This window comes from Erpetoichthys calabaricus, chromosome 3 (assembly GCF_900747795.2).
Source record: "Erpetoichthys calabaricus chromosome 3, fErpCal1.3, whole genome shotgun sequence".
NCBI classification, from domain to species: domain Eukaryota; kingdom Metazoa; phylum Chordata; class Cladistia; order Polypteriformes; family Polypteridae; genus Erpetoichthys; species Erpetoichthys calabaricus.
In genome coordinates, this window is record NC_041396.2 from 262,684,167 (window position 1) to 262,705,944 (window position 21,778).

General features: G+C 35.8%; 1 protein-coding gene across 5 annotated transcripts in view; it reads left to right on the forward strand.

Moving 5' to 3' along the window:
* lrch4 (leucine-rich repeats and calponin homology (CH) domain containing 4) overlaps positions 1-18,441 on the forward strand; it is a 202,401-nt gene extending 183,960 nt beyond the window's left edge. For 4 of the 5 annotated variants that reach the window (XM_028798171.2, XM_051924068.1, XM_051924069.1 and 1 more), the window contains exons 18-19: positions 3,557-3,634; positions 11,303-17,295. In XM_028798171.2, coding sequence (XP_028654004.1) covers positions 3,557-3,634; positions 11,303-11,497 — 273 coding nt within the window. In that variant the 3' untranslated portion in view covers positions 11,498-17,295. Of the gene's footprint in view, positions 1-3,556; positions 3,635-11,302; positions 17,296-18,117 lie in introns of those variants that run through there. The other variant, XM_051924070.1, reaches the window with a different exon arrangement.
* Positions 18,442-21,778: the final 3,337 nt, after the last annotated feature.

Here is a 21,778-nt window from a genome sequence, read left to right on the forward strand (position 1 = left end):
GCAGGCTAGCATGACGGAGGGGGCGGAATGGGCGTCCTTCCCCTCTCCTCCTGTTCCGCCCTCTGCGCCCGAGCGCCGTCCACCCCCGTCCCTCGCTGTGGGAGGAGAAGGCGTGACGGTGGTCCTCCAGTTGTCAGTCACGGACAATTGTATGTTGGTTCATACCGTGCATTGTTATAATGTTACTTTTCTTGGTGGTTTATTAAATTACGGATTTTTCAAATGTTAATTTTTTCCCTGTGCTTAAAAATCATTAAAAAAAGCGGCCTGATTATGCAGCGTATGGTACACCGCGGATTGGCTAGTACAGTATATACACTGTTTTGTACACTGGCACAAATCTTCATCCGATTCAGAAACTTTTTTGTAAAGAGTGGGCAAAATTATAATAGGTGTTTTTTAAAACTCCTTGGCATGTAGTTTTGTATTTCCAGGACATTATTTTTGTCCTTTCAAGTTTTCCTGAACTTTTACCATGACAACGGTAATTGTAAATCATCATCATGATAGTGTTGCTGTTTGTGCTGTAATTTGTCCACACAGTATTATTCCTTCTCCAGATATGTTTGTTTTGAAAGAGCAAGGTGTGATCTTCACTTACATACAGTATGTAGAAAATTTGTTTTTCATTAAGGCACATTTATTATATGGTGATTTAATTGAAAAACTATAAAGGTGATGAAAAAAGTGCTTAATTTTACAGCTTCAGAACATTAAAACTCTCCAGACTGGTTACTAGCCTTTCGTAACTTTGCAGTTGTTCCCAAACATACGGGCCAGCATTCTGTGTTGTCTTTGTGGTATTTGTAAACATATTTCATCACTTAAAACAAGAAAAGTAACATTCACATTGCATTTTTGGCAACACCTTAGTTAGTTTCTTCTCGCATTATAGTTTCTTTACCCAATGTATTATTTCTGAAAGAGCAATGCTTGACCTTAGTTTGGATATCTAGTTCTTGTTCTTTTAGTAAAACATGTTCATAATGTAATTTGTTTGAGCACAGTAAAGGCTAAAAAACAACTTTAAAACTATAAAATAGACAAGTTAGCTGTGGACATGTCAAATGTTTTGGTTGTTACTGATACATTGTGAAACATTGTTATGGTGTTTGTGAGCTTATTCTAACATTTAATGCTAGTAACAATAACATTCTTATTCTAAGTGTATTTTTGGTGAAAATGAGACTGAATTTTGCAACGTACTGTGCTATCATTCATATAGAAAAATTAATTTCTTCAGATATAAATATTCTGAATTGGAAATGTCTGCCCATTTTCCTGATTTAAGCATTAATAAAAACAGTTTGCAATATGGATAAACATCAAACCCATATTGATATGTTATAGCAATACATTCATTGAACAGACAAACAAGGAAAAACAAATGTGACATAGAATTGGCATTTCTGAGTTTATTTAGAGAAATGTGGATATTCCAACTGCAGACAAGACCCACTACCTTGAATCTTCTAGGATGAAGCATAAAAACAATAATGAAATACTTAAGCACATTTATGTTTGGCAAAATGGCCAGTGGTAGCTGAGCAGTCATTTGAACTTGCAGCTCCTTCAGGTTTATTTCTTAAGCATCTTGCCAGCTGGAGTTTTTATTTTTCAGTTTTCCCTGGCCATCAAACCACTTATTGTTATAACCATCAGGCACTTATAAAATTAATTTAAAGCATGCCCCTTCCCAACTTTGATCTTTATAATTGGGTCTTAGTTTTGCATACCTTATTTCATTGGTTTTTTGCTACCCTGTTCACCCTCTTAATTGCTCTCTATTGAAACGAGTGTAGCTATACTGTTTTATTATTTCATATGCAGTTCAGATTTATAGGAAGGTTGAGGCACAGTTGTGTTTTATGCAGAAATGGCGTTCACAGATCCCTATCATTCATAATAAAGCTTTTAATATGGGTGGGCATCCCATTTCATATTTGCGCTGGTTATCTTTGGGTATTCATACACTCTGCGATCTTTTTGGGGAATTAGTTACTTTCATTCTGTGAACTTTCCTCTAACTTTTCACTACCTTACTGCATTTGCTTCCTTTTCCCTATAGCTCAGGTCCTCAAAACATTATCTTCTATCTTATTTCATTCTTTTTATCAGTTTTTTGTCTTTCAACAACCAGCTTTCGGTTAAAACTTGCTGTTCGAGTGCTATATGCACGTCCCAAAAAAGATGCCAGTAAAAAGCCGCTCACGGAGACGGACATGGCCAATGGATTATTTAAAAACCCAGCCATTCTTTCAGAGAACCGGACCCGCTATATCACTGTGCCTCATTAATTCTTTGGAGGTTGCAGTATGTTCTCACCTGTACACGGTTAGGAACACTGGTATAAGATGAGCCTGCATGGGACAGACGAAGAGGAAAGAAAAACGAGACAGAGCCGTGAGAACAGCATTGTGGAAAAAGGAAGAACTAGCCAAGCAATGTGGGTGAAAAGCAGCACTCTTGTAGGCCCGCAAGGAATTAAAGGTTCAAGCGCTCTAGGATCGGATCGTCCCCACTGGTTAATTTTTGTGGAGTGGGAACAATCGAGGTGGTGTGCTACCCCAGGGATCCAAGGTACGCCAGGGGTGAGAGAAGGACTAGAGAACAACTGACCCCAAGCAGTCTGGCTCACGTCACTTGGTGATAGCTAAGACAGGGTTTTGGGTGGTAAGAACCATTGTGTCCCCCACCAGCTGAGCAAGCAACAGGTGAGCTCAGCAGAAAGAATTGGAGAGATGCTGGGCTTGTCGGACAGAATATGAAGGATCCGATGGCTATTGTTTTTCAATCTCAATTTAATCTGAATTTTAAACTTGCATATTTAAAAAAACAGAGCACTGCACTTTTGAACACTTTGTTTTGACTAGCAGTTTTAATAAAAGCACCAAGGCACCATTCCACCTATCCCTTGTTATGTTAGTGTCTTGTGTCCTTTGTCCGTTGGCTCATCCCTTGGGTATGTTATCAGCGGTAACGGGCTTTAGCGGCTCCCCAAAAGGGGCCCGGTTGTGTGGGTGGCAGTGGGGGGATTCGAACCCACATCTCCTGAGAGACTGGTTTTGCTCCCGCCGTCTTGCCCTACTGTATCTTTATGGACGTCCATTTCGACCCCTGTTTCGCATATTTTGGATGTCTTTATTCCTTGTTCTCCACTGCTTTTTTTGTTTTGTTTTTTTTTTACTTCTCAACTTTTCAACACTCTTTCATCCTCTAGTAAGAAATTCATTTTAGTGAGTGAGTTAGCTGCTGAGATCCTCCTGCCACCTTGCTAGAGAAAGCAAGGCCAGTGTTTATTAAATTCTTACATTAACTTTTTTCAGAACCTGTTTCTTTTAGAACTTTTCAGCTGTGCATATTGCTTTCTCTTCTCTAACCACTATATCATCTTTAGGAAAAGAGACTGCACATACTTGACATCGGTTATGCCTAAATCTGAATATGTATTGGAGCCTTAATCTTGCAGCACTATTCTTATTCTAGTTGTGTCCCCATGATTTCTAATTCTGTGTTTTTGTTTGTTTTTTTGTTTTGTTTTGTTTTTTCCTTTAAGCCAAAATTGAGCACTGCCAAATGTCGTCTTAATGTAGAAAACTTCATCAAAGCATGTCGAAAACTTGGGGTTCCTGAGGTGAGTGATTTAAATTTGATGCACAATACAATTATTAGTTGATCAAATTCTGTCCCCACAGGATATGCTGCACTTTACATGCACTTCAGCCTTACTTTTAATGAATCAATGAAAAAAGTTTTCATACAAACAGGTACTGTATATTCAGAGTATTGCTCTTAATTTCCCTTTACATAAAGTGTTTAAAAGGTCAGCTCAAGGTTAATCTTTCATTTACACTTTCTAGTAGTTTGTGCCTTCCATCTGAGCGTCTTTTTTTTTTTTTTTTTTTAAGTGCTATACAACAAATAAAATCTCTTATTATTCCATCATTAATTGTATATACTTAAATATTTTTACATTTCTTTAAAATTTTAATTTGATTCATTGAAGATCTGTTTTTACTCCACACTACATGCCGTGTAACCCAGCATTTTTTAATAATTATGAAAACTTTTCTTTGTAATGTTTTTATCATTTCTCAGTTATGTATAAGCTATTGTACCAAAAAAGTCTGATTTAGGTATCTATTTTCAGAAATACCCATGTATTCTACAATTCAGTGTAGACTGCAAAAGTCACCAGTTTGTTGATTGCAGTTTTATCTATCATATACCTTATAAATAACCATTGCTCTGCACTCATTCCTCAAATCAATTAATTAGAAAAAAATGTCCTCATGCCATAAACCCACGTATGTAAGCTTATTCCCCCAACCCAAAAATGTTTTCATTGCATTATTTCTCAGTAACTATTGTATTTTCAAAGAGATTGATTGCCCCTGATATCATTATGCACACTTGTGCTTCACATGTCTTGGGCTGTGGTTCTCAACCCCCCTCCCTGCAAGATGACTGTGAATAATTATAAATAACTAGCCATGTGCGCCCAACTACCTTGCGCGTGTTAAAGTTGTCTGTGAAGGGCTCCCTGTTTAAACGCGGCTGCCAGTTGTGAACTGGGCCCTTCATCGCACAGCATTATGATTTTTTATAAGGGAAACAAAATCACAAAAGAAAACCCTTGAACATTGATTCGATAGGAACGGCCTACTCGGAATCACTGTCCGAACAGTAATTATGTGGTGGTGTAGGAGCACTTCTGCTTCTCTCCGTTCACAGTCCACCTCATTTTCACGACGCTGTCATTTCCTCTCACGATCTCTTCTCAACCTTTCTCCAATCTCGCAGGTTGCTTTGTGGCAATCCAAAGAGTAAGGCAATATACACGGTTATACAATGGTTATAAAAGGGGGACACATAGGTATCCAGGCTCTTTAAAGCATAAATAGGGATCACTTCACTGACATGTGAGCAAGCCACGGTACAACTGTGAGACGCGCAGCACTCGCCGGTTACAACATAACAATAATAATTTCCGGAACGTGCTGTTACGTTGTCATTCATTTTACCCACTGTCTTTCTTTCATTCATATGTTACGTAGGCAGGTACCTTTTATCTTCAGCAATCTCATTCTCTAACCAGGCCTCAGGAGCTAACCAGCGTAACACTGTCCACCACCCCTTTCGTTATTCCGGCACATTGTTGACATCCGTGAGTAACAACAACGTACTAAACTGGAAGGTGGTCTACGCATGTGTGGAATTCGCGGACAAACAAAGATCAAGATCCAAATGAAGATTATATATAAAGATTAGTTAATTTAAAGCACAACAATTTGTTTAGTTTGAATGTCTGTGTTTTGAGGTGTGACTGGAGTACTACAGTCTTCAGTAGTATAAGCCTGGAGGAGATTCTTAATGCAATGCCTATGTTTTAGCTGTCTCTCTACTGCCATCTACCTACCTACTGAAGGCATCCGCCATCTATCCTCCGCTTGATTCACTACAAGTGCAGTGTTGCAATGATTTCCCTCCAGTGTGCCCTCAACTGGTTTTATAAGTGAATGCACAGTCACAAGTTCCATATGGTGCATTTGGTACTCCGCGTGGTTACTTACGTATATATTACGAGATATATTATGAGAAGTTCTTCTTGAAATGATTTTGTTTGGAAAGAACATTAAACAACTGAAGTGAAATGTGCAAATCCTTCAGTAGATGAAAGTGTGACCGGTGACATGTTTATTTTCAGATAGTCCTAGACTGTGTCATACTATTCAGTAATATGGTATTAAATTACATTAAAAATAAGTTCAATTTAAAATTATTGCAATATTTTATGTTACAACCTCACAGCATGCATATAAATAGCCGTTTTAACACTGGTACATAAAGTAGACCATGTGAGTACTTACCAGATGAGAAATAATGTGAGTAGTTAAGGGTTAAGGCTTCATCAAAGTACAAGAGCATATATATTATGGCCTGTGTAGGGGGTCCAAACATATTTTTGTGGTACACTGTGGGACCTTGAACGAATAAAGGCTGAGAACATCTGTGTTGCCAGCAAGAGAGAGATAGTGTGTACCATGCAGTAAAGTGATAAGAACTAATCATTCATGTTTATTCCTGCCTGAGCTGAAGGTTAATTTAATCTGCCCAATTTAGGGCCATAGGGAGCTAGCAGTTATTCCAGCAGCACTGGGTTTAAAGCAAGAAGCAACAGTGGTGGACAGTCCTATTGCAGGGAAACAAATCCAAACCCAAGTAGAAAAGAGTGTCCGTGTAATTCCGCAACAAAAATAAAGTATCAGTTTATATTTAATCCAGTTATTTGCTACAGTTACTGTTTTGGAACATGGTGTTCTTGTGGCACAGCTGTTAGCATTCATACCCCAAATCTTTGTTGGTGCAGGTTTAATTCTTAGCTTTGTAGTCTTGAGTATTTGTATAAGTTGATTGTGATGTGTTAATGTGTAGTTGATTGTGATGTGTTAATGTGTCCAGTGAAAAGCAGTCCTGGATTGATTCTTTCCCTGGGCCTCATGCTACAAACAATCTTTTTTTGCATGTGGGCAACCAGTAGCATCAGGTATGTGAGCTTCTTTCTTAAATACTATTGTACTTCCTGGCACATGTGCAGTAGTAAAGCACTGATACTAAAGGGAGACAATGTTTTCAGAATCTTAATTGTGTATTGCTAATTGAGTGAATGATGAGAGATTTTTCTACAATAGTGCAGATGTATAGTATATGATGGAAGTATGTTTGTATTAATGCACTGTAATAAATATAAATTCTTCACTTTTTCTGTTAACACAGTTCAAGTGACAATTTCATCAGTATTTCAAATAAAAAATGAAAATAAGAATTTACTGAATAAATAAGCTTTTCAAAGTTTGAAAAAATAGTTCTTAGCATTAGCTAAAACAAGAATAAATATAAAATAAGAGGTTTTTTTATAAGCATCAAGTACGCATTTAGTACATGCTTTGCATTCAAGATTAAATTTATTTTCACTTGTGTATAAACTATAAGACATAAGGGCTGTTAACTGATAGAGCAATGTGAATGATAATAGTTAAAGATGTCTTCAAATTTTAGCCCGGTCATTATTTGAATGAAACCTGCACATTTTTCCCATGTACATGTTGTTTTTTTCCGTTTATCCTCAATCCTCACCCCAGAAATATATTTCAAAGATATGCATGTCATGCTAATTGTCGCGTCTAAACTTGGGACAGTTAGATGTGATTGAGTTTGTGCCTTGGTTTCTTCCTTTTACACTATACTGGCAAAATACACACATCATTTGCAAAATTGATATGGTAAGTGGGTTCACAAAATCTGTTGTTAAACTCTTCATGCATTACAACAGTCTTAAAAAGGAACTTAGTAATAAGTTGTTCCATTACAATTGGTGAATTTCATGTGTTAAAGCATGTGCAAATTACATGATGGTAAAAAATATCAAACTATAAAGCAATGTCTTTGTAATGAAGGTACATTTAAAAGCCTTAAGTTATAAGAAAGAATCCAAATTAAATTCTAATTCTAAAATAAGCTGCATACCCAGCAGGGAAATTGGAAGAATGTAATTTACTTTTCATATTATGGTAATTGAGAAATACTGACAAATCTCCACCAGTCATTGTTAAGACCGGTGATCCTCCACAGTTAACCACAGTCAGTGATACCAATCAGTACAAAAAGCTCCAAATAGACCATAAATGTACTAGCAATAAAACCTGTGCTCCTGGCACTGAGAAGCAGGAATGCTAGCTCTAGGATACCACTCTGTCCATTTTAATACATTTGTACTAAACTTACTATATTTTACCCTAAATAAAACTAAATATATAACTAATATTTTTCAGTTCTTGTCTCTTGATTGCATGCTATGATGTGCTGAATCTCTCTCACTAGCTGTCACTAGATAACCAAAGCATGCACGCATGAACTGTATTGTATTACTGTAAAATATTGTGAAATAATATTACTATTGTGAAATAGAGCAGTAATTTTTATTTTTGAGCAGTGGATAATAGCTTTTGTCATTTTCAATGTTTTAAGTAAATTCTCTGTTATATAAGTAACTTAGGATCTCTTTAATTTAAACCTTCTCTGCCTTATTGTTAAAACTGTTATGGTATGTAGCTGCCTCTTCTGTTTTTTGTAATTTTTTTAATTGTTGTCATTCCTTTATCTATAACAAGTTTCTTTAAGATAACTGACCTAATATTAGTAATATGCAAAGAGTGCCTTCAAGAGAGCTTTCTTATACCCAGTAGCATTTTTGGCAAGAAAATTCTGGGGCTGCCTAATGTCTGCAAAGTATAAGAAAAAGCAGAGCGATCCTGAGAAGCCCAGCATCAAAAGAGCTGTGCAAAGGATGGGTGTGTGTGAATGACAACCAGCATCAGTGATGATAAAATGTCATCCAAGTAATGACATTAAAAATAACACAAAATAAAGATTTTTGGCAAAATAACTTAACCATATAGTACCACCACCAAAGGATAAATCAAAGTATATTTCAACATAAATGAAATAAATGCTCAACACTGAAAGCACAAAGGCAAATGCCCTGCTCAAATAGTACTTACCAGTCAACAATTTCAGCCCATGTATATAAATTCTTCGGGCTGATGTGGTTCAGAACATTTAATTTTCCTTTTTTGATTAATAAGCAAAATGTTAATTGTATTTCAAAATCAAAGTCATTCATGACAATGTTGATGATGACTGCTCCAATGTAGCAAGATGTGCATACAAGATAAAGCAACCTTGAAACTATATCTTATAAAATTAAAACAGTGGTCACTTAAAAGAGCACTAGAGCTCTATCCTTCACCCCCAAAATAGAACTGAAAAATTCAGGCTGCTGCTTATGCACAAAGTTGTGTCAAGACACTGTGGAGTTGAAGAGCCTAGCAAACAAGAGAGGGGCTTTAAAATTACTCAGACCCCAAAGTGAAATGTTTTTCTAGCAAAGAAATTGCTCTGAGTATAGTGTATAAAAGATATTGGGTATTAAAAGTATTAAGATCAGTAAGTGTGGTTTGCTATTAAATGTTTTAAAATATGTTAAATTATTAAGAAAAGATTACTACTATTTATGCTTCTCATCTGTATGCTTCAATAAATTTGCAGCTTTGTTGACCTCCCATTTGTAATCCTTATTTTGCCATTTTAATATCATTGTCTAAATTACATGAGACAGTGGGCAGTGCCGTCATATCCTGAAGCTTCTTTATTAGCAATAGATCCTGCTGTTTCTCTTCCCAAAAATTGGGCCTCCCTCTAACTCAATTCTTAAAATCTACAAGATGTGCAGTATGATAGTTCAGGTGCTTACATATCCTTCACACAAAATCTGTTTTGAGACATTTAGTATCTGTGATTTCTTTAAAATACTACAGGATTATTTCAGCAGTTTTATTTTGGGGTTTAGGGTTCTGGAATAAATGTTCCTTTTTTTATTAAAGTTTATCGCACCATATTTTTATCATAACATTTACTTGAAATTTTTGCATAACATTAGCTAATATTACATGTACACTTTCATTAGACCTCATTGTAAATAGTGCTCTAAATTGGTTCTTTAAAGATGTCAGAATGTTTCTTTTCCACTTCGTTACTGTTGCTTATGTTTAATCAGTGTAGGTAGATAGATAGATAGATAGATAGATAGATAGATAGATAGATAGATAGATAGATAGATAGATAGATAGATAGATACTTTATTAATCCCAATGGGAAATTCACGTAATTTGTGTACCTTTGCTAATCATAATAAACAACAACAACAACATTTATTTATATAGCACATTTTCATACAAAAAGTAGCTCAAAGTGCTTTACATAATGAAGAGAAGAAAAATAAAAGACAAAATAAGAAATTAAAATAAGACAACATTAATTAACATAGAAAGGAGTAAGGTCCGATGGCCAGGGTGGACAGAAAAAACAAAAAAAAACTCCAGAAGGCTGGAGAAAAAAATAAAATCTGTAGGGGTTCCAGGCCACGAGACCGCCCAGTCCCCTTTGGGCATTCTACCTAACATAAATGAAATAGTCCTCTTTGTAGTTCGGGTTTTTCACGGAGTCACTTGATGCTGATGGTTATACAGACTTCTGGCTTTTAATCCATCCATCATTGTTGGAACATCATGGTGCTTTGGGTAGATGGTGGTGGCGCATGTATTTTATAAAACATTTTTACATTTTCTAAAGAAGGCATTAACTACAAGCAGTGCAGTGACACCTTTTTTGGACACCCCATTCCAATAACTGACTTAATTTCTTAAAATACTTTAATACAGTACAAGACTATATTTGATAAATGTACAGAACAAAACACTATTTTCGTGAAAAAGCACCCCATAGATCTAGACCTTTAATCACCAAATAAGTTCCAGAACCACTCTTTCTTTGGAAACTAGTTAGTCTAATGTGGGTGGCCATGAACTTATTCTGATACTATCAAGCTCAAGGCAAGGATTGTGCCTTGATTGGAGAGCAAACTTTCACAGGGCACACTCATGCACATGTGTATGGAGATTCTTGCCATAGTTAACTTAGTATATGGGATGAAGCTGAATTACTCAAAGAAAATGTCAGACTTTCTTGAAAGCTAACAATACATTTTATTAAATTTGTTAATATATTTCTGTTGTATAATATACATATTATAGTTATTAGATATTATGGAATTTTATTTGTACAGAATGGAAGTTGCATTTACCTTGTCTTAAACTTTTCAGATGTGACTATCTGGATTTTGCTGCATATTTTTTTTTCCATTATTCTATACATCTTGCAGCAGTTAGGGTACTGCTATGAGGCACCATCTGAGGGAATTTTTCGGTTGCCACCTAGCTGAAAATGTGAATAAAAAATATGGAAACTGTTTTGCTGTCTGACTTTACTGCTGTATAACATTGTATGTACATTGTCATGATACATTTGCCCTTTTATAAGGGAGTTTTAAAATAATTGTCATTCTCTTTAATGTATTGTTTTGTCATTGACCAAAAATTATTTTTCATGCTTCTCTGCAGCTGAAGTTTAACACATTCAGCACTGTTGTTACCTCTTTACCTTTGAATTGTATTTTGTATATTGATGTAATCACCAGAATAATGCTTGGCTTTTTGGAGAACATTCCTCACTCCCTTCCAGTGCTGAAATGGTTAAAACACAAAACAGTGGCTTCTGTGTTATATTAACCTGCTTTTGTCTGTTTTTGTTTTTCTTTGTGTGTTTATCCCCTCCCTTTATTCCCTTCTCTCCTCCTCCCCCCCCCCCCCCCCACCCACCCAAACCCGCCCTCTCACTTCTGCAGGCCAAAGTGTGTTTCGCTTCCGATATCCACCAAGGCAATGTGGACAGAATTCTGGACACCGTGGAGGCATTGTTGCTGGTCGAGGCAGACTTCAGACTGGCTCCATGCTTGCAGCAACTTGCTGGCTTCTGTCTTTTCTATGCTATTGTGATGTTGCTAATTTACCTGGCTTTGCACAAACTATCTCTGGTTTAGCTACATTTGAAAAAACTGTAAACACTTTTAAAGCAGCAAGATGTAGGGCTAGCCACATGGTGGATACTGCTGAAACCAGATCTGTTTTGAGTAATTATTTAACAAGTTAAAAAGTACAATTCTGTTACCTAGAGCAGCTTTCAGCCATTGTGGGGAGTCCCTCCGCTGTACCACTTGCAGCTTTGATTCAAGTTTTCTTATAAGTATTTGTGATGGTATTCTGCACATCACAGCTGATATTAAACCTATTAATACAAGTGCAAGTTAAAGCCAGGTTATACACTTATTACAGTTTAAAAATTGTTTGAAGAGATGTCTGTGTTCTTCTAATGCTTTTCCATTTTCATTTATTAATTGGGCTGATACAATATGGAAAAAGTTGTAATTTCTGTATAAGATATTTTCAGGTGTCTGTTATATGTCTGTCAAAATTTCCTTCTGAGTGCACTGATACATTTGTATTTATCCAGCTGCAGTTACCACTTCACTGTTCATCTTCAATTTGAATAACTTACAAATCCAGGTTTTGCAGTTTTGTTTTATATTGATAAGGAAATGTAGTAACAGCTTGCTGCCACAGGATGTTGCTGATTTGTCAGAACTGCATATTGCAGAGCCCACTGGGCCATTGGAAATACTGGATTATCCAGCGGATCTTCAAAAATGTGTATAGTTTGTAACCCATTCTTAAAAACAGTAGTGTTTTTTACATATGTGGACAGTTCAGTTGGAGACATGGTTTGGTTAGTTAGCATATGGCTTTAATCCAAGGCAAAACTTTAGGCTAAAGCTTTGTTTTTTATTAGGTTGCTAGGAGAAAGAAATTGTGCCCCTTTTGAGCCTGTGGAGATCTCTTGACTGTATGTAAATTGCACCCCAGTTCAACACATCCATGCCACTTATTATGATTATCACCACACATTTTATCATTTAAAGTCTTTTATTTCTAAAAAGACTGGTATTCTGCATGCAGTCACTGTGTGACAGTATTTTGCTGACATTTAGTACCATTGTCTCGGCTCTTAACTGTTAAGTAATTTGTTATGATGACCATATGTTGAGTTTTGATTTCCTTTATTTGATGGATTCTCTTTCCACGTTTATACTCAAGTTTTTCTAATGTGTAGCACAAAGTACTATGTCCTGTATTTTGTAATTATTAAAAAAGAGAAATTATTAAAAAAGAAGAGTAAAGTTAGAAGCTGAAGCTGTTTGCGGGCAGAAATTTACTTCATTTGTGCTAGATTTTTACTGTCTAACGCCAATTTCATTTATTTGCACTTTGCTTTAAAATTTTTCCATCCCATGTTTTTTTCAAAAATGTTGAAACACTTGTTTCTCTTTCCTTGGAACAATTTCTTTAGCAATACTATAAACTATGGCATTTCCCTGAAGGAGGTAGAAATCTCAGTATGTCATCTGTACAGCTGGTTATTTAAAAAAAAAAAAGCATTGTGAAGAAAATCCAAATGGGACCACACAATCTTAATGAAGCATTAGATGTATTTTATAATATTTATGACTATGTATTTAAATGGAAACACAGGTTTGTGCATTTTTATGTATATGTGTATATATATATATATATATATATATAGGTATTGGTACTGTAAAAAGAAACAATTAAAAAGCCATGTTTTATGTTTTCTGTCCAAGATTAATGTGAATTGAGCACTTTTTCCCTTGCGAAATCTTTAATTAACTCTTTTGACTCGCTGTGTTTTCCAGTATTTTTTTTGTCTCATTCCAGATGTGATTTACTTTGTCCTGGTATGTTAAAAGTTAATGCATTCTCAATAGTAAAAAGAAACATTTTCCCTTTTTAAAATATTAAGCACTCTTGATATTGAAACAGTTACTTGGACCAGAAGCTTTCAAAGAACTTTAGTTTGGTGCACTGTGCAACATTTCTTCAGTCTAATATTTCTAAAACTAGTTTACATAACACCTGTTTAACACACATATTAAAATTCAAATTGGTCACAATTCTAAGATCTCCGTACATGTTTAATGAATAGCATTTTGGAGTGAGCAATATTTTCTGCTATTGTTGTTTAATTTAAAATCAACATATTTCTTAAAGCATGTTTTTCTCATTAATCTTACTTTGTTGGAGCTGCATGGTAACTTTGTGGTTTGACAGCTCATTATTTTCATCACACCAGCAATATCACACTGTTAGCTGTGAAATGCAAAAGAGCTAAAACTGTTTTATCATTGAATTTCCTTTTTCCTTTTTTTTGGATATCCATTGTCTGCCTTAAACAGACATCAAAATGTATTATGGGATATCCTTTGGTCATAATGATGGCACTGAGTGAAAATTTTAATTTATTTAGTGCGATTTTTATATTTGTCCACAATATCCTGACAAGGTCCTAACTCTTACATCACAACAAGATGTAAAGTTTTAGGAGTGGGGTGCTCTTAAACAAGTCACAATCATTTGCAAAGTAGCTAGTTGCCTTTTTCCCTGCAACCACTCACTATTCTTAAATCTGTGGTGTGGAAAAGCAAATCAGTAACAAATGCATACAGTGACAAACACCAGAGTAAAGGAGACATCGTACTTGATGTTATAGATAAGCCCGTGGAAACGTTCATTTTTCCTCTTCCATCATTAAAATTCCATCCACTCTCTAAAGCTGTGTGAAAGCTCCACCAAAAATAAAACATTTGTCATCTCTTGTCTTTCACCACATTTTTTATCTCCTACTCCCCTCAAGGTTTTCATCAATTTTCCCACCCTTCAGCTTAAGATAAGGAGCCTTGTGCCAATAAATATTGCCTACGGTATATTAAAACTGCAGCAAATGTACCCTGCATATGTCAGTCTGACTCGGTGTTCTTACCCAAATAACAGGGAAGCACCCTGCCAGCTGTTAGTAAAGCTGAAGAATAAAAGTCTTACTACTTACAATATAAGCAAAGTACATTTAAACTCTCACTTAAAATATTTTGGATCTTCCACAGTTTTTTACATATTAATGGTTTAAATCTCAACCACTCAAAAGTGTGGGCTAAAATTTGCCTAGTAAGATAGTTGGAGGACCTACACAATGCCTTCTCCCTGAAAGTTTTCTGGTATAGCTCTATCATAGCATATCAAAGCAGCTTCAGTATTTCATTTCATATGCCCATGAACGATGTTCTGTTTTGTTCAGGCTCTTTTAAAATGCCTGTCAGGCAACATTTTTTTCCAACATTGCAATGTATCATTGCTTTGGATACCAGTGGGTAAAGCAGTTTAAAAAAAATAATACTAATACATTAAATATGTTGTACTACAGTTTTTAAGATGCACAAGCAGCAAACAAACCTGGATCTCGAAGTGCATGGCATCCAAAGAAATATGCAGACATCGTAACTTTTTTTTGTAGATATAATTTTTTCAGAAGATAGTCATAAATACAATTATAGTTATTAAATACACTTATATTGGCACATCACCACAGAATATATAGCAAAACTTAAAAAGCAATTTGGCGCACGGTAATGCACAAAGTAACTAATTCAGTTGCCTCAACTAAACATTGTGTTTCTTAGCAAAGCTTGTGCCGGCATGTATTCATATGCTGAAATAAGAAATAGCTTTAATAAATCTGTAAGCTAAGTTTTGCATTGAAAATGATTTACATAAAAAGTCATTGTTGGTGTTCTAGACCAGGTATACACAATAGCAAGCTGTCGATTGTTTTTTAATTTGAGGTGTCTCTTCCAAAGAAAGTGAACCTTTCAAAACTTTCACACTCAGTCATTACTTTGTGACTTTCAATACTAATAAAATACATATTAACTGTAAAAAGGTTGCTAACATCTCAAACATTTGTCAGAGTCTGTAATGCTACATAACATAACTTATTTTAGCATGAATCTACCACATCTGTGCACTAAATGTAGCAATAGTTTACATTCTACTTAACTGATAGAAATAAATGAATTTCAAAAAAATATTGTTAAAAAAGTCATATAACATTCACCAGAAAGTCAAAACTCATTCAGTGATTGTATAATATAAAAAAAACTTAAAATTGTATAAATTAACTTTCATTGACATTGGGGTTATTTTTCTTTTAAACTGTTAATATATATATATATATTTTTTTTTTAATAATCAAAAAAAGGTAAAATATAAATTATTTGCAGATAAACAGTGGCTTAGTGACATAACTACATTTTGTCAGCGTTAAGACAAATCATTAATGAAATGAACCACTTAAGTTTTGCTAGATCACCGGTCCTCTGGGTGCTTTTTCTTTTTCATAAGTCACTTAGGCCTGAAGGTCTTTATGATCATTGCTGTAAACTAGACTCTAGTGAAAAAGTCGATTACTGTATTTTATTTCTAGATAGCGACAGATAGTGTTTGCATAAAAGGTATTCTCAACGTTCTGCCACAAGAAGAACAACTGCTACTGTATAACATAACTATGTTTTTAAGCTTTGATATTTGTACAAGATTTCCTTATACATTTCACTAAAGCTGTTAGATTGTTGAGTCTAAAATGACTATCCATGTTGTTGTGGGTGTGAGCATGAGTTGGCATGCAGTGGACTGGCATTCTATCTAGGTCTGGCTAGATTTTAGTAGGCTTGTGTATGTCCTGCTACGTTATAAAAGGTAAATCTTAATTTTTCTCTACTTGGAGTATGCTTGTTGGAAGGTAAAATTTAGTTATGTGGACATCACTTGCTGAATTTAACTTACCAAATTACTTCCCACAAAAAGTGGCATGTTGCAGTTGTGTGCAGGTAGGTGTCCATCTCAGATTTTATGGCTTAGTTTACACCATGGGACTAGAAACACAATTCTGATGTTTTTGATCCAACTGTAAACAATGCAAATTAATGTATTTATGTAGGCAAACTCAGATGAACAGTAGCCAAAAATTGTGTTTTCACCAATAGCGTGATATAATGACACATATTCCCCTTACATTTGGGTTTTAAATTTCTTAGTACTGTAGATATGATAATTTTGTCGTCTTTAGCCATGCCCACAGATATTTTCTGAAATTTTGTTAAAACAACAGCTTTCTAGTCTTGTTTAAACAGAGCATCAAGCCAGAATAAAATAAAATTGGGTATATTTTTCTATTACTCAACTTGTATTTTATTAAACAACTAATGTACCCTTTAATGAGACGCTTTTATGGCCCTGTAACCTGTATAACTGATTTGAGCTTCGCAAAGGGAATCACAAAATTGGAATCGTATTGTGATCAAGATTAACATACGAGTATAGATCTGGGTTCCATTCCAAGGATTAGATTCCATATGCTCTTTTATCATTTACATAGGAGTGCAATAAAGTAATGTTAACCCGAATATATCAAAAATATCAGAACTGGGTATATTAAACTAGCGGTGTAAACTTAGCTATTATTGCATGCCTTGTTTAAGACCATTTGGGGAATGAGGGTTAGCCAGACTTTGTGCATAACTGTCATTTGAACTTTTCTAATGTCTACCCACAAATTCAGCTATTTGTGGGACGTGAATGTTGACAGCTGTAATGGTTTGTGGCCTGTTCTAAATTTATTGTTGCCAACAGTTGCAGGCATTGCAAGTATATGTAAAGTTGTTTAGTAATTACTGTTTAACATTTTTGATTTCTGTACAGTAGTACACTACATATATTTACTGCTCTTTGATTTTATCATACACCATGACTAAACATGGCTAAATTTGGATAAGGTGATATGGTGACATAGCAACACACACAGTGTTCAGTGCTACCTTCTCACAGATGAAGTGTTTTATGTTCAAATTCAACACCTGATTATACTTGTCAAAAAGCTGCCACCTAATCGGTTGCATCAGTAGCTGATTGCTTTTACATGGAATAATAAGAACAAAATGACTTGATTCTTAGAAATACAAATCGAGACAGTGCTCCTGCTTCACAGGGAACCTTTCATAATGTACTGAAACACATTTGTAAGTCTGGCTTCCCCTTATGCTATTGATAGCTCCTTCTATTCTGATGTCTTCATGTTTTTGTTTGTTTTTATTTTCATGTTTCCCTCACTAATGCATGTTAAACCTGTTTTTGTGTAGTGTGAGATGTCTGCTGCTGTCAGTCTTTTATTACACAAAGATCCTCCAAATTATAGTGATCAGGCCTCCCAGCCTGCAAATCTATGTTCCTATTATGCTTGATCTTAATTGTTTTTGCAAGAAAATAAACACAGAGATAAAGGCAAGTCTCTTAAGGTCTGGAGCATTTGGGGCTCTTCATTAAGAAAGAAAACCTGTTAAATGAACTTTCCTTGGGATGTACTGATTTGGTCAGCAGCACGTACACTCCATCCATCAAGTATTTGCATGGTACCATCTGGCACAATGTCATAATGATTACTTCAAGAGGTTGATGCAAGCAGGAGATGCAAGTGGGCACTAGCTGGGTTTGGGGTGTTACCAGCTTTTGGCTTTAAGGGTAACTCAGTTTCTGCTTGCCCTAAGTAACCTTGACTGAGCTTTTATTTCAAGAGTGGCAGCAATGGAAATGGACCCGGTTTGCTCCCCTACGTAACCCCAAACGAGTGCATGCAGCATGCTGTATACTGTCTAATCTGTCTTATTTTTTCTTTTCTAATTTTTCTTTTCTCTGTTTACAGAATAGCTTGTGTCAGCCACAGCACATTCTGGAGGAGGAAGGCCTGGTTAAAGTAGCACAAACTGTTCAGGCACTCTTGGAGATTTCTCCAGTGGGATCCCGTCGTATGTCTCGTCAGGAGTCGGCTTCCAGCACTTAGAGGCCAATGCAACACACGAGATGAGTAGAATGGACTAAAAAAATCTAGGTCAAGTAAAGGACATCCAGCCACTTTACAATTTAAAAATGTTTGTGTTGTTTTTTTTTCTGTCAAAGCTGAAACATATTGTAGAGGAATTTGTTTGGAATGAAAATTTTTTAAAAAAATAAATCCCCTTATACTTTCCGAGATGCTTCTGTGCTTGGACAACACCTCTGGCACTTCTCTGTGTATGTTCTTTGTGATCCAGTTCTTAAAGTTTAATCTTAAATAGAAATCTTAAATATTGTATGATAAAAGTGGACCATTCCCATAGCCATGTTTTTTATTATATAATTTTATTTATTTTTTTATATATATAAATCAAACGTCATTCCATACAAGCAAGTGAAATCAACCTCCACAGAGAGCTAGGCCACCATAGTGAAACTCTAATGGTAGAGAAAAATAAGTAAATAAAAAGGGGAGGAGAATCCACTTCCTCAATTTAAATGCTCATTCCAAAATATTAATTAGATCCTGCCAGGTTTTAAAAAAGTTTTGCACAGATCCTCTGAGTATTTTTTTTTTTCTAATTTCAAGTAATATATACAGTAACATCGGTTACCCACTGACTTAGAATAAGAGAGTTAGGATTCTTCCAGTTGAGCAACATAAGTCTACGTGCCAATAGTGTAGTAAAGGCAATTACAGTTTGTTTGTCCTTCTCCACTTTAAACCCTTCTGGAGGTGCACCAAACACTGCTGCTAGTGGATTAGGAGGGATTGTGATACCAAGGCTGTCTGAAAGGCATTTAAAGATTTTGGTCTAAAATGATGTTAATTTGGTGCAGGCCAAAACCATGACCCAAAGAGGCTGGAACTTGATTGTCCAAAGTGTTTCCAAGGCAAGATCCAACCTGCAAACGGTGCAATTTTAAACAAGACAGAAGTGCTTGATAGATGATTTTATGTTGAATAACTGTATGCTTTGCGCATATAGCGCTCGAGTGAATTCTATGCATTGCTGCCTTCCATTCCTGTTCCAAAATGTTGAGTGAGAGATTCTTTTCCCAATGTACTCTGGGATCTTTGAAAGGGAGGCACTTCAAAATGCTTTTTATATGTTACAGAAATGCTGTCTGAGTCCTCAAGACTGATCAGTATTTTTTCTGGAGTAGAAGTAGGTGGGAGGTGAGGAAAGTTGGGCAGGTTCTGTTTAACAAAGTTTCTGATTTGAAGGTAGTGAAAGAAATGTGTTGCTGGAAAGTTAAATTTGGAGTGTAATTGTTCATAGGATGCGAAGATGTTATCTATGTACAGATCTGTAAGTGATTTATTCCCGATTGTTTTCTAGACATTAAAAGCCGCGTACATTTGCGAGGGTGGAAAAAGGTGTTCATTGTGCAGGGATGCCACAGATAAAGCTTCTGTCTTAAATCACTTCCTGCATTGATTCCATATTCTGAGTGAATGAAGCAGTTTTTTTTTTCCCCCCTCAAGAATGTCTAACATTTTACTATTCATGTTCCATCATGTAGCAGTGACTATGCAGATACTGTTGAACCTTTTACCGACTGCATTATGTGGAGTAAAACCTGATGGGAAATCTTCTATCTCATGCACTTGACTAGATGTTCTTTACGTTGTGAAGTTTATTAATATCCCTGGCTTCTGTTGAGTCTCATCACTTCTGATATCGGATGTATTCAAAGTGATTGTGGAACTTTTGTGTAGCCATTAGTGTTTATCTTGTGCTGCTTCAGATATTAGCGGACTTGAATTCCTGACCATATCTTGTCATCGCCTGTAGTTGTGCACTTGTGTAGGCAGGTTCTAACTGTGTATCTGAAATGTCTTATTGTTTCCTAATCTAAGGAGTCTGGTGTTCTGCTACTAGCCACGCTTCATTACAGATCTGATTACAGCTACTTGTGCTGGTACTGCAACTGCCATGCTAAAGTCACAAGAAATTCCAGAGACTTGATGTCACAGCTTGTCAGACCGGTTTGCTTTGACAACCTTCATAGATGAACCTAACCCACAGCTGGCATTTCCATTGGCCTCTGCAAACAACATTGTGTACACACAGATCTTTGTGTATTTTGCTAGTTGCTGGCCATCCATTAATTATCTGACACACTGGCAGTAGCATTCACTAGGATTTCATTAAAGGGCTGGCCTAGCACAATAATTTTAAAAAAACATTTTAGAAGTCTAGTCATACTATGGTAAATTGGCTGATCAGTTCATTTTATAGCATTTTTTTTTCTTGTCTAGTTTGAATGATATTTGTTAACATTAAATTCACTTGCAAAATGTTGAAAATAAACTGGCTGCCTCCTTTTTGATGATACATGCAAGATACTCGCCCATTGTGAGACACAAACGAACAAATAACATCTGTCACAGTTTTCACCAGTAGCAAATATTACAACAAATAGATGGATTCCAAGTATGACATGCTCTGTTATTTGTATAATATAAAGCACTGCCCCAAGACTTTCACTTGACTCGTGTTTTAAACATGATGTCTACATTTGTTTTCAGTCAGTGGATCTGATCACTAACATCATGTATTCCAGCCACATGCTATCTGTTGTACCAGTGAGCAGCAGAGCTGCACAGCTTACCAGTTGTAAGAGAAGACAGATACTTTAGTGCCAATTGAGTTGGAGGTTTGTCAGTATCAGACGTATTAATGACCTGGCTCATTCAACATTTGGCAGCAGAGTGGTGCTGGTAGTAAACTCATAGCTGACGATAGCACAGCTATTGACAGCAGGGCTTTCACTTGCCACTGGGGGCATCCCTGACATTTTCAGTGCAGTCATGAGAGTCTGGAATGTTTCACAGTCCTGTGTGTTTCCTTTCACAAATAAAACCACAAGACATCATTCATACTTCTGTCATTCCCATTCCCCACCAACAGGACCCACATACACAGCTAGTAAATTCACTAAGTTAGTAGTTGATGGGCCCCTGTCAACGTCACATGTAAAATATAAACTCAATCTTATTTATCAGATCCTTGTTAATTAAGACATGTCTTAAAATTGCTATTTTTTTTTTTTAAGAATTTAATAAACTCTTATTAAAAAACACTTGATTTTTCTGTGTAATTGTGGGAGATGTACTGTATATTAAAATGCATGTATGCAGAATAGGCTAACTTTCATTTGTTAACAAAAATTATTTACAAAAGTAAACTACAAAATAGGGTTGGCCAGTGAGAAAAGTGGGTGGGCATAGGCCAACGTGGGCGCTATCCTGGTGTCACTTCTGGCTCACAGAAGCTGTAATAATTGGAAACTAAAAGTTGTATTTTTCAAATACGGAGTCTTACTCTGTGACCTTGCTGAACACAGTTGGTCAGTAGACACCTTATTTATGATGATTCTGGCATTTGTTCACTATAATTGTTTCTGTGTATGCACTTCCTTACAATCCGATGGCAGTTGTATGTGAATGGATTGAATAAGACCAAGGATTGGAATGTTGCAGATGTAACAAAAACATTTGAACACCAAAACTCCAACATAAT